This window comes from Battus philenor, unplaced genomic scaffold (genome assembly GCF_028537555.1).
Source record: "Battus philenor isolate CCGP_79_NKW_IND1 unplaced genomic scaffold, ilBatPhil1.0.hap1 SCAF_20, whole genome shotgun sequence".
NCBI classification, from domain to species: domain Eukaryota; kingdom Metazoa; phylum Arthropoda; class Insecta; order Lepidoptera; family Papilionidae; genus Battus; species Battus philenor.
In genome coordinates, this window is record NW_027181683.1 from 5,545,195 (window position 1) to 5,562,931 (window position 17,737).

The 17,737-nt window shown below is 35.5% G+C and overlaps 1 protein-coding gene across 1 annotated transcript; it reads right to left on the reverse strand.

Moving 5' to 3' along the window:
* Positions 1 to 530: 530 nt before the first annotated feature.
* LOC137922929 (43 kDa receptor-associated protein of the synapse) lies at positions 531 to 13,207 on the reverse strand. Its single transcript, XM_068766040.1, has 12 exons — positions 13,170 to 13,207; positions 12,242 to 12,324; positions 10,140 to 10,297; positions 8,375 to 8,526; positions 7,285 to 7,407; positions 5,900 to 6,083; positions 4,724 to 4,924; positions 3,501 to 3,610; positions 2,365 to 2,545; positions 1,839 to 2,029; positions 1,180 to 1,315; positions 531 to 638 (listed from the first exon to the last, which is right to left on the reverse strand). The coding sequence occupies exons 1-12, from the start codon at positions 13,205 to 13,207 to the stop codon at positions 531 to 533; spliced, it is 1,665 nt and encodes a 554-aa protein (XP_068622141.1).
* Positions 13,208 to 17,737: the final 4,530 nt, after the last annotated feature.

The following is a 17,737-nucleotide window of genomic DNA, read 5'->3' on the forward strand; positions in this document are numbered from 1 at the left end:
ATTGTTTATAAAGCGTTTATCTCAGGCATGGCATGTTTATTGCTATAGCGCAAATTTTTTGTGACATTTACTAAAAATATGTTATATTGAGGCAGTGCAACAATGTCCTTTGCATCTATTATTGTTTAAATTTCGACTATTTTAATGAAATCACTGCATTTTCATAAAATATACAATCTAGTGTTTTTATGCCTTTGGCATAGTAAATTTGATGATTTTTAACTATTCTAACAGTTTTAAGAAATTTCAATGAACTATTTTAAGATAACAATTTTCAATGTAAACATGGACATTGGGATATTAAATAAAACATAAAACGAAACCTTCTGATATTAAGATATTCGTCATTATATATACAAACATTTTATACGATTATATTAAAATAAAATCATGTATAAGAAAAAATATTTTATGACGCATTTTTCTGTTCCTTTCAAGAAAGTGGTCAGTTTCCATACATTGATGTATTTTTAAATTGCATCGATTTTAATTAAAACAATTTTAATGTTGGAACATAGGTTTTAAATTTTTTATACGCTGGACGTAGCCTGTTGGCTGCTGTGATCTGACAATACGGAATTAAGATCTGATTCGCGAAGGGTGGGTGGCGTGCCGAATGGAAAATCCTGTAACAAAATCTTTTCAATTGTAATTCAATTTGTAACATACATAAAATAGTTTAAGATGGTTCACTATTAATACGGTGCAATATTAAGTTAATAAACAATCCTACTGACGTCTTCTTGAATTGACATTTTGCTCCCCACATTGCGGAAGAATGAAAATACTGAGGCAACAACACAAATAAAGCTATAAAAAATGGCATGCTGTTCTGCACATTGCAAAAGATAAGCTTAAAGCTAAAGCTTTGGAATATGTCATTATAAGACGGCGCAATCTGATTCTAGTAAAGTAAATTATGTTCATGACGGTCATTGTAAAGGATCTTATGCTTGTAATAAAAAAAATGCACATTGCACAAGATATGTGATACTTGCAGAAAACCTTTAATAAAAAGCTTTTAAAGAGAAAAAGACGAAACATATTGGCTGGAACCATTAAAGAGGCACTAAAAGAATGATACCATTAAGATCTTTAAAGATAGCATAATTCCCTGTACATAGAAGAGACAAATATTGCAGAAGTTGTAATGTAGTTTTGATGTTAATGATAGTATACCTGAGAAGGCAGTGTTCTAGGCGCAGGAGGTGCTGGTGGGGGAGCACGTGGCGCGCGCGGAGACGCACACTCAGCACAATCCACGCCCGTACTCGCGCCGCGTGTAGATCGACGTGACCATGACTCCGGCAAGCAACTGTAACCATTAGTAGCACCGAATGACGGAGTTGGCAAACTGGGCGACTGCCTTGGGCGCCAAATAGGGGTGCCGATATAAAAACAATATATTTCTTTATATTCGTGTGTTGCACCACTTGTAAGTAAATTGTATTATTTTCTTCCCGTGGAATCAAAAACATTTGGAGTCAATATTGAGAGGACAGTGGCTAATTTAGGTTGTCTTGAAAATAGTTTAATTCTGTGTGGGCCTGTTTGTACGCATATATCAGAAAGTTCAACGAGATATTTTACACATACATTTTCTTAGTTTTAAACCTAAAATTAAAGGTGTTTTAAAAATATCTTATTTTAGTATTCAACAGGTTATAGGAGATATTATAATGTATACATAAAACATTATTAAATTTCATTTTAAAAGAGCAACTGTTCAGTTTCAGGCCGGCGCTTTACAACAGATAAGTGTTACGAGCGGGTGGTAAATTATTACTTATAATGTTATAATAATTGACGATTCAAAAGTGTGTGTAAAGAAAGCTTACGCGTGGTGGACGATGTGACCGCAGGCCAGCGTCCCGAGTGGCTCCGCGCGGTCCGCGAGCGGCTCCCGGCAGCGCGCGCAAGTGGGCGCCACCCACGCGGCCGCCGCCCGCTTCTGCCGCGCCGCCGCGTTGTTGTCGCCCAGCGCCGAGTAGATCTCCGCCAGGCGCAGACGCACACGACGCACCAACATCTATGCGTTATTTAAACATAAATGTGATTAATAAAATATTCATCATCATTTCAGCGGTAGGCCGTCCATGGATTTCCAGTTGCACTGGTTGGAAGCGGCCCTCAACAGGTATCTTACTACGATCTTAACGAGATCTGAATGATCTTACATAAAACATATATACATTTGATCTACACTCCTTCCACTGCTGGACATATGATTCTCCCATAGATTTCCAATAGTGCCGTTTGAAAACTGCCTGCATCCAGGGTCTTCCAACAACCTATATAATACATACGATATTTGCTTAAAGATATAATTAAAGAAGTCTTGATATATTGCAAAGAGTAATCGACCTTGGCCCCGACAGACGTTGCGACTTCCAGGAGACGTGTGTTGAATTCCAGCGGACGACAGTTGCAGATGCGACCCTGCAGGCGAAGTGCTTCGAGGCATCTCGCGGCCCCATCCATTGCTTCCATCTGCGCCAGCCGATCTCCGAGTGCTTGCCCAGCACCCATTGCTACTTCGTAATGTCTACAAATAAGTCATTTCTCTATTACTACGGACTCAAGAAAAAGAGATTTCAATGTCTTATGATTTTTGATGACTATATCAGTCGTATTACCAATTGTGACAATTGTTTTTTTAAACAAAAAGAAATGGCCTCCGAAAATTCTATATTTGTTTTATTTCCGTCTTCGGTTCCGTTTCATTTTTTTTGTAATTAATATGCAAATAGTTTGGACCTACATAATTTTTTAACAAATTATAGACTAAGCAAAAATAAGTTAAGAGATGAAGCCTAAGTTATGACAATGTTTAGTCAACATATCTATCTATCTTTACATATTTAAGAGATTTCCTGGTTAACTAAAAGCGGATTTTGTGAAGTTGCATCCGTAAGAGGATTGAGGGTTTTTAAAATGTATACTTTTAAATTATAACTTTTATAGGCATAAAACTGGGCCAGAATGTTTTTCTTGACATGTGAAAGATTACGAATTTATAACCACATAATGCGAGCAAAGCGGAACTGGCGGGGGGTAGCTAGTTCGTACATGTATATGAAAACCTCGTGTTATTGCGAACTCAAATTGTAATATAAAATGAACAATAAAATAAAATGAGTGGTTAAAAGTTATAAAGAGCGTTTAACTTTTGAATATTTTCTTCTCACTAATTATTCAAAGCCCCAACTTAAACTCTTAAATGGCTAGATTAATTTGCAGATTTGCGTCATGTTTCCGCAGTGTTTGTTAAATAGTTTAAGGGCTATACAAGTATCTATATAAAATCCAAAATCGAAAATATAGATTTTAAGAAAAATCAACTCTCACAATTAAATTTGCTAAAATAGTGACTTCGCTACGAATATATGAACGGTATTAAATAAGTAACAATTGTCATTATCTATATGTTATATTGATAGATGTGTTTGCATACCTAACTAAAGGTACTTTCAATCGCCGTTAAAAAAGTTAAGTCGTACCTGAGTGCCTTCCCGATGTCGCATTTTCGGCGGTAAACGTCGCCAGCTATCCTGACAGCTCGCGCGTAGCAGCCCTGGTCGCCTGCCACGGCTGCCAGACGAAGCGCTTCCTAAACAATTGAACACCGTATAGGTTTCCGCGATAAAGAAAATTGAGCAATGCACTTTCATGATAATTAAATCATTTTTAAAACGAAATGATTTTGAGAGTGAAATGTTACGATGTTTTTTAGCAATTTCTTTAGTATTTATGGAGGAATACAGATATCGTATTTTAGTGTTCGTAGTGTAGCGCGCAGAACAGATTTCAGCCGGGACATTTAGATTCTAAAGTGCAGGCCAAGGACCAATACACACAATATAGCCCGTAATTAATTCATTGTCTCTACACAAGAAGAACAGGCGACCTTACTACTAAATCGTTGATAGTCGCTTGATGCAGGCCACTTCCAACCAATTATATTGGAAACCTTTGGCGGTGATCTATGTCCAGCAGTAGACATCCCACGGCTTAAATGATAATGATGATGATGAATGTGCAAATGATATTTTATACTTTCACAGCGCTTTGTGAAATTCAAGTGAGAACACGTGACCAAAATATTTATTTACGTCTATTTCAGGTGATCACATGATGAACTGAGGTGGTGGATCTCCACAAGTCATAGTTATTCCAAGGTACCTCCAAAACTTGTAAGGAATGTTGATTGCTCTACGCAAAATGCGGTCACAATACCTTGAGGTCTTGGTATTATGTTGACAGGAAAAAAAATCATGTTGAAAATGTAAAAAATAAAAGCGAAGGGCTATATAGAATGATTGGTTATAGATGTTAAAGGTAATATGTATGCGCTTTAACAAGTATTATGTGATCTCTGAAAAATATTGCATTAATTATTTTTTTATTGAACAGGTCAATAACTTCTTGCAGTTCAAAAGCAGACGGATAGTAAACAATAATTACCTCTACTATGTAGTAATCCGAATTTCGAAAACGATTTTATCAAATTGTCATAAAGTTATTTTTAATTTCTTAAACCATAGATTTTTGATTTATTTTAACACAATTAATAGAAAGCAAATAAGGTATACATTTATCATTTTAATGCTTTTATAAGCATTTTTGAATCGTCGATTATTTTAACATCATTATAGGTAGTAAGTATTTAATGTAAATTTAGTTTGGTTTCAGTATAAGTTTTTTTCTGTTGGCTTTCGCTTACATTGCAATAGTCGTGAGCGTCGCCTAGTTCTCCGCGCGCGCGTAATGCGGCCGCCATCTGCAGCAGGGCAGCGCGATGGTGTCGTGTGTTGAGGTCGGCCGCTCGTGGACCTCGGCCCAGGTCGCAAGCCCTCGCCGCGCACGCCACCGCCCGCTCCGCATCCCTCAGCCGTCGCCACATCTCCGACAGCCCCACGTACACCTTAAAGACACACAAAATCTTTTAATTTTTTTCTTTGGTAGAACTATTTCAACGAATATAAAGCAGTTATCATCTCTGCATCTATTATGACTTTACTAACTAAATTAATATTTTTATTTCACGTTCGAATTTTCTGTTTGATTGCTAGTGGTCAAAGCAGGGCGTCAACCGGAAGATGCCCACTACAAGGCATAGGTCTCCAGTAAAAACCGCGACGATAACCGGTCTTACGCTGCCCGCGATCTTAACTGTGTCATCGGTTCGCCTAATGGGGGGCTGTGACACATATTTTGGTGACTTATTTAACACCAACATAACTTAATAATTCTTTCACTGATAAAGATGCAACTAATGATTAGATTCTTAAATTATTGCCACCGATAGCTAACTTAGAGTAGTTTGGCTACCTCGAGACTCTAGGACCCTTGAAGTTATCGGGAGAAGTTAGTCGAGCAAAGCTGATGTTAATTGCCCTTCCTAAATATGTACTCAAGAGAGATAAATCTGGTATTCGAAGTTTTGATTTTTGTTAAACTAACTATAATCAAGAACTGTATCTCACGTTGTGACGGCGTTTTCTAACCTAGTGTTTTATTGCGGCGGCGTTCTTGAATACGAGTCACATGTCAACAAAGACGATTGCTCTTTCTTCGGTCGAAGCATGCCGTCCGTCGGAGCGCGCGAGAAGTTACGCTGTTGTATATGGCTTCTGGTGTGGCAGCTACGTTTTGTTTATATTAATTATTCTTATATTTTTGCAATAACTGTGTTCCAGAAACTTAGTAAAAAAGGCTAGACAAAGTGCGTTGAAGTGCCTTCTTAAAGACAGGAAAGTTGGACAAGGGGCCGCTTTCTACGAATCCTATCCCTGGAGGGGGGGGGGGGCTAGATCCAGCTGTGGATTGATGATATGGTGAGATGACGGTGAAGATGATAAAACCTTTTTAGTTAATAACAAAACAAGTACAAGGATACCTGAAGCACCAGCGTGTTGTCGTTCTGCCCTTGCGCAATAGCTAACGCTTTCTGGAAGCCGTCCATCGCCTTACTGAAGGCGCCCAGCTCGAGGCTGACGGCTGCCACTGTGAGGTGCACGCAGCCCGCCGTCGAGCCGCCGCCGCAATCATTGTACAGCGCATGACGGGCGTACGACAGAGCTCTACCAAATATTACCGGTTATTGTTATTCAAAGGAGCAAAGTTATAACAATTTTGAATAAGTTTTATCGTAGATTAAAGAAGTTTTCCTACAAGAACATTATTTTTCGACTCTAATAAAATCAAAAAGTTTGTACGAAAGTCATTATTTCATTATTTTAGGTTTGGCAATTACAAAAAAATATTTTATTATAGACAGTTTATTATCATCATTTTATTTTTCCAACACAATCTTTCTAAATAATTTTACTTACTAATTTGTACTCTTAAATTTAAGATTTTATTCTTTTTCATACCAGTATCATTTATTAGTGGAAACATCCGTAGATATTGTAACATTATCTTGTCATTTCTTATGTTTGTAATTTTCTGTTATTTTTCCTAACATTTCAAATTAAATACAGATGTTATTTTTTTTCAAAGTTTTTAATTACAATTTTTGAAGAAATTGAAGAAAAAAGACGTTTGGCAGAAAGACGGATCATTTCATTTAATCACAGTATGGGTTTTGACTTTGAAAGTTGCAGTCGATTCGTTTGGTCCTATATAGACTATCGTTAAATTAACTCAAGAAAAATGATCCCCTGATGTTAAACCTCGTTATGATTTTGTTTGCAATAAACCCTTTGTTACGGTAGCTGTGTGAAGTACCGTTCAGTTGAAACCACATAATACTGTTTTCATAAAGTAAGATGAATTTGGTTATGTAAAGGTAAATTCTTTTTTTATTCTTCCAAATCAATTTCATCCCCTTTGAAGTAGTCCCAACTGATAAAACGCACTTTCGGCAACGCTTTTTCTAGTACTTGAAAGAGTCTTCAAAACCTTCTTCGATTCGGTTTTCTTCACAATCATGTCAAAACGGCGTCGCCGTATTAGCCTCCTTTTTAATTACACTGGTACATATTAATGATTTTAATGTGTATTAAACTCAAATTTTGCTAAGTAGTCCTATTAACATTAAATTTAAACGTTTTTTTTTTACTTTTTAGAGATAACTCTAATGTTTAACACTAAACAAATGTAATACAGTACTATCAAAGATAATTTTTATTTATCGTTAATTTTGAATTATGATCAATCCTATTAGGAAAAATAGTTTGTTATAAACTATTTACTTCGAAAGTTGTACATCTTATTAAAAACCTGTCTCAATGATCTATATCAGTTTGAAAATAAAATTCTTCTGGAATGTTAATGTACCTGTCAAGTCCTCCTAGAGTTTGATGAGCTCTGGCCAGATTCAGGTAGGCTTCCGCCCTCATCGGCGCTGAGTCCAGTTCCTCCGATATGCCGAGTTGTCTGTTCGCGAACTCTAAGGACTCTCTGTAATTAATATCATCACAGTCAGCAGACGAGGATACAATAGTCAGGTTCAGTTTTTCCATATTTATACTAATTGCGTACAAGTTTTATTTTTGTCTTTTCAAATGTAGTTTGCCCACTGGTACCTACAACTACACCGTGTCTGAGATGATAGAGCACTAAAACCTAAACCTTAACATAGATTTACGAACCTAACAAGATATACACAATGAGGCACGGCAACTTAAAACTTGTTTAATGGTTGGCTTCATCCACTTCGGCCGATACTATTGCATTAAATGCGAGAACCTTGTTTCTTTTACTAAGATAAGATATAAAATATCTGGTAACACACTTTATAAACGAACACATCCTAATTTATATTTAGTACTATTGTTAATGTTTCTTATAAACACGCCAAAAGAATCATCATCATTATTTCAGTCGTAAGACGTCTACCCCTGGACAAAAGCCTTTTCTGTAGTTTATTAGAGACAGTCGTAAGATTTGACACCCTCCATCCCCTAGCCTTACGTTTACGATACTACTTGAGAAACTTAAATTTTTATATGTAGATATGGTTATGTCTTTTCCTCATGTGCAAGGTAATTCTAAGAATGACATTGTTATTTCTTCCGGCCTAAAACCACACTTGCATGTATGCATGCACAGCATCTGTACTAACTATAGACATCACTCAGACATTCTATTATTCATTATATTTTTGGCCATTAGCATTTGGCATTTACAGCTTCACTGGATTTCAAATAGCTGAACCTAGACCTTTTTTCAAAAATTAAATCGGCATAAACATTTGCACGGCAAAAAGCATTGACTCGAGATGTTAAATTTTTTATTTTGTTGGATTAGGAAGCCACCAAATTCAAAGGCCGCTTAGATCGATCGCTTTTAATGGAGTAATAGCGCAAAGGCCTTCGAGACAGGACCTCAGCTTGGGCCGACACTCAAAATGGTCTGAACTATTTACCTGTACTTTCCAAAGTCCATGTATGCCTGGTACAGGTGTCCGAGCAGCGCGAACTTGTCGCTGCGATGCCGCACGCCGCGTAACGCTGACAGCCATACTTTGACTGCCAGCCGTTGTTCGTTCTGCCCGTACAGACGCACACCGCGCTCGATCTGTATTTATTTGAAAATTAAAACAAAAACTGGTCAATTTAATTTTTAAGAGAGGTACGTACTAATCTTGTTTGGAACCTATGTTGCTTTAGTATAAATAATACTATAATTTATTTTCATTATTAAGGACCTCAATTAGATTCAATTCTAGTTTGTATCAAATTGGGCTCTACTAGCACTTTTCGTTTAACTTCCAAGAGATTACTATACTTTTTCCTGGTGTAAAATAAAATGAATGAATTAATAAATTATATGCATTGCAAAGATGTTTATGGTAAAAGCGTTCACAATTATGGTCTTTATTTACATATCATCATTTAGTTATAGCACGTCCATTGCTAGACTTAGACTTCCAAAAAGATCAATTGGAAGAAGCCTGCATTCAGCCTATTTCGAAGACCTTAATAAGGTCGTCTGTCCACCTTGTGGATATCTTACGCTGAACTTGCTAATTCGTGGTCCCCTCTTCAGAGACATCAAGTCCCAACAGTCATCAGTTGTACGCACTATATAGCGCACCCACTGCTGTACCAATCTACTAATCCGCTGTGCTATACCGGCTACTTTCATTTTTCTACGCATCTCCTTATTACTGTCTAACGATATAACAAAATTGTTTTCATTAATAGTACTAAGCTTACGTACATTTACTAGTCTTGTTACGAATATAAACTATTTTTATAAATACAACTTATTCTAGAAATAAAACTTATGGAGTCATATGGGTTAATGGTTTCCCAAGACACGGCTCACAGGACACCTTGGAAATTTTTACATTTGTTCCACTGTTTAATTTTAATAAAGACGTCTTCTAGAATCGTTACTTTAGTGACAATATGCATAATAAATGTCTTCGTAACACACTTATGGTTTTATTCATAATTTCAAATAGATCGAATTTAATTAGATATCATAGTAGTTAAAGTTAAATTGGATTTTAATTTCGTTCAAATTTGGCATTTTTCTTATGTCTTATATAAGTGCTGTAGGTAATCCTAAGTAGATAATAATTTGTGTAAATAGATAAATATATGTCGGAGCCTGAGCTTAAAAAATTGCTTTTTTACAAGATGACGTCCGTAGCCGTGCATGCAATAGCTCTCTCTCTAGAAATCACATAAACCTCCCCTATCTCTCCCTAGCTCTCTCTAGAAATCACATAAACCTCCCCTACCGGAAATCGATCCCACAGCAAGCCTATACACGTTGTGCATCAGTATGACGGATCAACAGATCAACGAACTTTGACAAGGGACTGAATATTCTGGTCAATCTCTATTCCAAGTCGGTTAATACAGGTGCTAAAGAAGAAGAAGACAGTATTGTTTGTAGGTATATGATACCTCTAAAGATATTATTATTGCTTGGAGTTTCGCTGTGAGATTGAATAAGAAGTGAAGAGATCCACAGAAGAACAAAGGTAACCGATGTAGCTCCAAGAATTGCTCGTTTGAAGTTGTAGATGGCGGGACACATCGCACAATTGATGCAAGACCAATTTTCGTAGCTATCTCTAGGGGAGACTTATGCCTTGCAGTGGGCTATAGGCTGACTATAGGCTGATATGATGAAAGTCTATAAATAAAGTGCATGAAAAAGGAATAAACGTTTACCTTTCTCCGGGCTAGATATTGATCTAGCCTGGAGCGGCATCCACGGAAACATTCTAGGAGGCCAGCCGCCGGCGGGCGGTGCGCGGGTCCGAATCGGGAGCCCCATCGCAGAACGCCGTTCCTCTCGCCCTGGTACTCTTCTGCGAATGGAAAAAGCTCTGAAAGAAAAGAAAGATACTCTATTGAACCTACTGGATGGGAAATCGAGAATCTCGGAAGGACTTAATTATTGATATCATACGATTTGATACAATTTGGTGTTGTCAGTCAACAAATTGCTTTGGACATTGATACATCGTCCGACAAAACTGTTAAGGATTAAGAGGATCGCTTGTGACAGCATCCTGATGCCACGTCTGCTCTTGTGACCTCCGTCATTGTAATTTACGTTTAATCCAGGCCATATTATACAACGAGGCTTGGCAGATGGGAACGACTGTGAACTCCGAATATTATAAGGGCTCACTTTAACGTTTGCGAGGTAATGTACCGAGAAAGAGACCCGGAAAATGAGCCCACGGTTTCCGCCTCCACAAAATTGCACCGTGCCACATATCGCTACTGATTCGCGAGTTTTTGGTAAAAAATATTACTGTCTTGCTTTACTCTCTGCATTTAGCAACATGCGATTACTGGCTCTTCACAAAAATAAAAACCGTACTGAAAAGAAACCGCTTTGTGACAATACCCGACAGAACAGCAGAAGGTCCTTCCGAAAGATGAATTAACAAAGTGCTTCCAATCAGAGAATAATCGTTAGGATCTGTGCATCGCTAATCAAGGAGAGCACTTTGAAGGATTTTAATTTAAATTTGATGTAAACTTAATACTTTGTAAGTACTTTGTAGTTAGGCATTTGTGATCATACTTTGTAAGTTATCACATCGTTTTAAGTAAGTTTTAGTTTTATATTGAAGTTTTATATTCACTTCATTTGTACAAAGAGTTTAAAATACTCTTCAAATAATTATTTTTTATTTTATAGAATTTAGCAATTCTTTATCCATATTTAAACAGGTCTAAAGTATTGGGATGTAAATGTAACAGTGTTTATTAGACAAATATTATTTTCTAATTCTCATTTAATCTGTGCTAAACGATTATCTCTAATTATTTTTAATTTTTGTATTTAATAATTCTATACTTATATATTTCATAATATATATATTTAATAAATATCTATTTTTACGCAATGCGTGGTTTCTTCTTAGACTCATGATACACATTATTTTGTCGTGCATTTTAAATTTTACTTGTAATTATTTCTTGCGTATTTTTTTGCAATGAATAAGCATTAGTGAATGAAATAAATACATCACCTTTTCTTGTTAATATTCTAAAAGGAATTCGAAAGCATACCGATTATTTACTATTGTTTTTATTAACTTTGTATAGTTTGAGATTCCGAGTTTGATTAATATCGATGCGCTAGTTCTCCAAGTAGTTGTTAACGTGTCTTTTTTAGTATCCTTTTTAGTGTTTGACCCAAATGTTCACGGGGGACGGGGGATTGTCAGAGTACTCTTATGGATACCAGTGCTTAAATCAAAGGGAGTCCCTCGTGAATCTGTAACACAGCGGTGGTACAGAACGTGGTGCACGAAATTACTTGCTGTCGCGTATATAGAGTGGCTTATAATGGCCTGTAAAGTGAAAATGGGCCGGCGAATCAACCGGCAACATCACTTTCCTTTTTGAGGAGGAGGAGAGCCGCCACACTTTTTTGCGGTTTTGTTGAAGGGTAGTGGATGACGTAATTGAGCATAACAAAATATAGATGCATGAATGTAATGTGCGTGAATGCTGTGATAGAAAATATGAAGGATAAAAGAGAAAATAAAGAGAGTAATTGTAAAGGATTGAAGGTAGAGGGTGAAAATAGAAGGGTATATATCCCTGGACCAAAAACAAGATGGGGGAAAAATGAACTTAAAAATAATAAAAAAAACCGAATCCTTTAGTGTTACGATCCACTGTAGTAAGTGACACAACGCGAGGAGAAAAAATTCAGGATTACAATGAATTTAACCAGAAACGGATTTGTATGTATGTTTACGATGATGAGCCTAATATTTCGGTATGTTGATGACCTATGGATGTACCTGGTGGATCCTCAAGTTGGTGTCTCGATGGATCAGGTGAGCTGAGTAGCCTTGTTGCCGACAACTGATGTGCCGGCACCCCGCTAGAATACAATATTTTTGTTAATATAAAAACACGTAAAAAACAAGTGCTTTGCTCTATACTATATTCACCGGAGAGAGTTAATACCAGAAAATCCATAATTCATTATTAGTTAGTGCTAACGAGCTTAGGATGCCTTTATTTCAGCAGCAAAATGTCATTTGTAAGGTATAGACGCGTTCCCCCACTCTTACATTTATTATTTTCTGCCTCGTTTCTATTGCAATTTATTCTGTAACTTGGAAAGCTTCTCGGAAAGCGATAGCAAGCACTACATCAGATAACGTTTCATCATTTCATCAATCAGATAGGAAATGAATGCATTTTTCTTCAATGGAGACGATAAAAATAATTGCTGTTTGCGCACTTTTTAAAAGTAACCAGCATGTAAATGCATCTTTATATTTACAGTTGTTGACGGCCATAACAATTATCTGTCCGTTTCACTTGCTTAGAAGCGTGCAGTTTTGAAGAGCTCTATTCCCACTTTGGCAGGTTAATAAAGTATATTAATTTTTGTGTGAAAAAAGCAAAATCCATATTTTACTTTGCGTTTTTATTTTAGCGATACTTTAAAACTAAAATAAGGTTTTATATACAAGATACATATGTATTTAACATTTAAATCGACCATTTAGCGTTTATAAATCAATTTTCTTTACTAGTATTACTGATAAAAAAACATAGTATACCAAGCTTAGAAAATACCGAGCTTAGAAAATAGGTGTGAAAGGAAACATAGCATGAAAACTAGAGAAAAAGATGAAGTTAACTGTGTCATTTTCAGAGGATAGTAACTGTACTATGTATAAGATAGGCCTTTTAAATTTTAATGAGTGTTCTTACCCAAGGAAGTCGCGCGACTCTAATGAGTCCCATGACATGTTCTGCGGGTGTAAATGGCAGCGTCACCTGGCGGCCGGATGCATTGCTCTTCCCTTGCTCGCTCACTTCGCTAACCTCCTGTCCAGAAAGCAATGTAAATAAAACAATGACAAATAATCAAAAGACAATAACAAAATTTCGATATATCTTAAAAAAAGGTTGTCGGTCTTAAAGCTTTTGCATGTCATCAAAATAATCATATTCCTATAAATCTTCGATCCGATAGTACACTTTCATAATATATTTGTCTTATAACTTACTCATTTTCCTTTCCTTTTTATTTTTTATTTATTGTTACATATATACTTATTTCACCGAACTGGCCATCGCAGCGTACAGCGGTCGTTGGAAAACACTGGATGTAGGCTGTTTCCAGCTGGTTCTATTGGAATACCTATGGAGGTGTACTGTGTACAGCAGTGGACGCCATATGGTTGAAATGATGATGGTGATGATGACGAATCCTATCTCCTACCTTCAATAATTTATGAATGCGCCGTCCGACCGGCAAATAGTTAGAAAACGCCTTCAGCATCAATTTCATCGTTATACAATACTTTGTGTAAGAATTGTAAGAATATATAAAAAAAAGATTTATTGTTTTAATTTGTATACCCAAAAATATCATACATCATAAATATAACTTAAGCATAAAATAGTTAGTATATGGTAAAGAGATAACGTCTCCAATCTTTCACAATGATTCTTAATGTATTAATAGTAATTCCATAACTGATAATTTAAATAAGACGATAGTGGCAAAATCATAACTACTTAAGCGGTAAGCAAAGTGAAGTCACAAAAAAAAATTGTTAACGGATTGGATAATTTATACAACTGAGCATATTTTAACAGACAAAATGACCATATTTGTGACGGTGTTATCCGATTTCAGTGATGGGTTGGTGGGGTGTCAGCTAGGAGGAGTCACTGAGAGTGTATCACGATACCGTTTTAGGAATATAAACAAGCTCCTTAACAACACCATGTTCTAAGAATGGTCCTTTTAGCAAGACTCAGTTCCGGGTCATAAAGCTAGCTACACCCAATCTTGGTTAGAAACGAACGTTCTGGATTTCATCAGAGCGGAAGACTGGTCGTCATCTAGTTCTGATCTTAATACACTAGAATATAATTTATTCTCAGTTTTAGAGAGGAAGGCTTGCTCTAAACAGCTTGTTAATTTGGAGAAGAATTTTGCTATAGAAAGAGTGCCTGCGGCTATTGATAACTGATCTCAAAGTTTATATTATATATTGTTAATGGTTTTATATAATGTATTAAACTAGCACACTCTAATAGTAGTAAATGTTACATACAATAAAAACCGTGTTTTTATTTGTGAGAATATTTAAGGCTACACTAAGAAAACGCCGTTACTTTGTGAAATAAAAAAAAAGCATTTTATATGACCTTCCTTATTAATATGTCCAGAACATACCCGAAAAATATTTAGGTTTCACTAAAATACTTACTGATTATTTTAATTTATTTTCATAAACATATACACGTCCCTGCCAATTTTATGCCTCAAGTTATGATAAAGAATGTTAAATTATTATTCAAATATTTAGATATATGCACCTAATACTGAATTTGTATTGCGAGCTATATAACAGCGAAGCTTTAATGAAAATGGAACTAGCGCACCGTTTATTCTGTTATGTAATAATTGCGCACATACAAGTAGTAACCAATGTGGACAGCAAACGTAACTAATGAGAGCTATGATGTAACAATGGTAAATTGAATTATAACTAAATTATTTTAAAAACAGAACATAAATTAAACTGTACATTTCATCTTTTAGCTGATATAAAAATCTTTTTAGTTTTTTAATTATATTTATAAGTTAGTCTCAATATATAAATAAAATTTTTAATAACTTTTGATTGTATTTAGTCTCTGTTCTTTACTTTTTTCTTTTCAGTCGATAGACGCTCACTGCTGGGATAGCCCTCCTCCAAAAATCCACACAATAAACGGTCTAGCGTTTCTCGCATCCAGCAACATCTCACGCCGGTAGTGCATGGAAGGTGAAAAGCCTAGACTCCATTTCAATAACTGAGCTCGGGGACTTACTCGGGATCAGATATCACATTTTTTATTTCGCCGGATACATTATTAGACGTATGAATCCTCCGTGAGTAGATTTCAGTTATTGATTTATTTATTTATTCATGTTATTATCCACCTAGGATCACTTACAGTGACTATTTATGTACTTTACGAGCAGAATGCTAGAAAAATCCAATTTGATAGAAACTAGAATCAGATCGGGCTGTTCTATAACAGCTTTTTCTAACTTAAAGCTACGAGGATTCTAAATGCGTCCCGAACTGAGCTGTCCACAACAATTAGACAATTTAGACAGGGTTTTTTGTGTGGCCACTATCATACTATCCTTAATAAAGTTGTAGAGCAAATCATTATAATGTCTTATTAAGACTTAAAAATATCTTCACGTAGTAATAGGTTTTTTAACTAGTTTTTGTTTAATGAACTTCTAAAAAACTTGAGGAGTGGTAGCTCAGCGGTAGAGAAACGACGACGATGACGAACTTGTTCATTTTTGTTACAAGATTACTCAGGGACATGTAATGGGAGTGTATTCTAATAAAATTGTGTGAAAAACCAAGGCACGTTCGCTATTATGAAATCCTTAGGAGGATTCCTACAACTAACGTTACTTCAGAAAGTACTGGGAGAAGTGGAAAAAGTAACACCGGAAACGCTGTTGAGAAGATGTGTGTGTTATTCGAAAGTATCACTTATATTATATTTGTTCAATTTTCCTTTTATATCGTACTCAACCACCGGTAAAATCAAAACAAATGGATTGGACAGAAGTTGCTAAATTGCAATTCAAGTTATGAATTGGTTAACTTTGTACATCAAAGTAAACAACTACAAAACTGGGATTTCGAACGCTTACACAGCGCTGCGCGGGGTGAAGCGAGCATGTTGAGTAAACAAGAGTGGACGCTGTTTGTGGTTCTGACTGTACTCGACACAGTTGTAAGAGAAGTTATTACATTTTAAGTGGACATCAATTATTATTGTTGTAATCTTTATTCAAACCCAATATAATTTTCATTACTCTTTCATTCGCAAACGTATAATGTGAAAATCATAAAGAGACTAAACCGCCCTTTACTTTAACATTTCGATTTAAAATCATTGGTCTGTAAAAGAACTTGTTTTAATTTATCAAACAAGTGCACAATAAAAATTTTTGACGACATAAATTAAGTTTAAATTTACTATATTCACTAAAATATAGTGAAATGTAAATGGTAATAATAATACGTTAGCGACAAAAAATTTCAAAAATGCTTAATGATTTTGAAAAACAAGCAGCAATACACCCCGTATTACCGATCAACCGTAGGTGTGGACGTTAATGAGCTGTATTATTAGTTCCCAAAGTGTTTCAGAGCTACACCAGGCGTACTCGGGAGATATGACTGTGGTTTACGATGATATAGCAAAAAAATTAAATGTAAACAGGCATCAACGAAAGTTTATCTGCTTTCGATAGTTAAGAACAAAAATATTGATTTGACTGCACCTATCAATCCAGGCAGATAATAAATTAAAAAAGCTCAGCGACCGTTATTTGCACAAACTTGCAAATATCATAATCAGTATAACATATAGTAATCTGCAAAACGCTGGCTCCACTTTTTTTCAAAAACCTTTAATTCATAGTAGAACCTCAGCCGAAACGCAAGTTGTAATTAGATTCTTCAAATTTTTTGTATAGTTTTGGAAATATGGTACAAATGTAGCAACAAGGGGTTCACCGGAACCACCTAAATTTTGAAAGTGAAAAAAGGCTGAGAACATTCTGATCTATATTCTTAATTTGAATTTTAAAATGTTAATAGTTTTTAATTACATTTGTTGATAACATTTATTATTGTATTATAATACAAAGAAAACGGCCAGTAGAAAAGACTCGTCATTTTTATATCTCGGAAGAGAAATTATTTAGTAGTGTACTAAAATCTCCGAAATAATTAAAAAATGAGTTGTTATTATTTCAACGAAAAACTATTAAAAGTGACTGCGTGAACCTTAAAGAACGGGTGGAGCAGAGAGCATGTTTCAGTATAATAAGTAGTGTTAAGGAAATTGTTCTCTAAAAAAAAAATTTTTTTCCTATTATTCCATCAACATTACTTTAAGAGTAAAAATAAAAGAACTTGAAAGCATCTCATTTAAGGCGAGAGACCTTGTAGAACAAATAACGTTCTATCAAAGCAAAAGCCCGTGAAAGTTGTATTTCATTTGATGGCATGAACGTTTGAGATGGTGAACCCGTTTTACATTGCTTTTATTTTAAAGTTAAATACTTTAGTTTAATTGGAATTATTTTCAAAAGATTTCATGTTCGTACTTAAAAGTTTTTACATAGTTTTAACGTTGAATTTAGTTATACATTGCTTTTTTGTGACGTCAAAAATAAAAATACTGCAACAAAGACATCTCATTCAAATTTTTCTAGTGAATTTTTGTTAAATTAT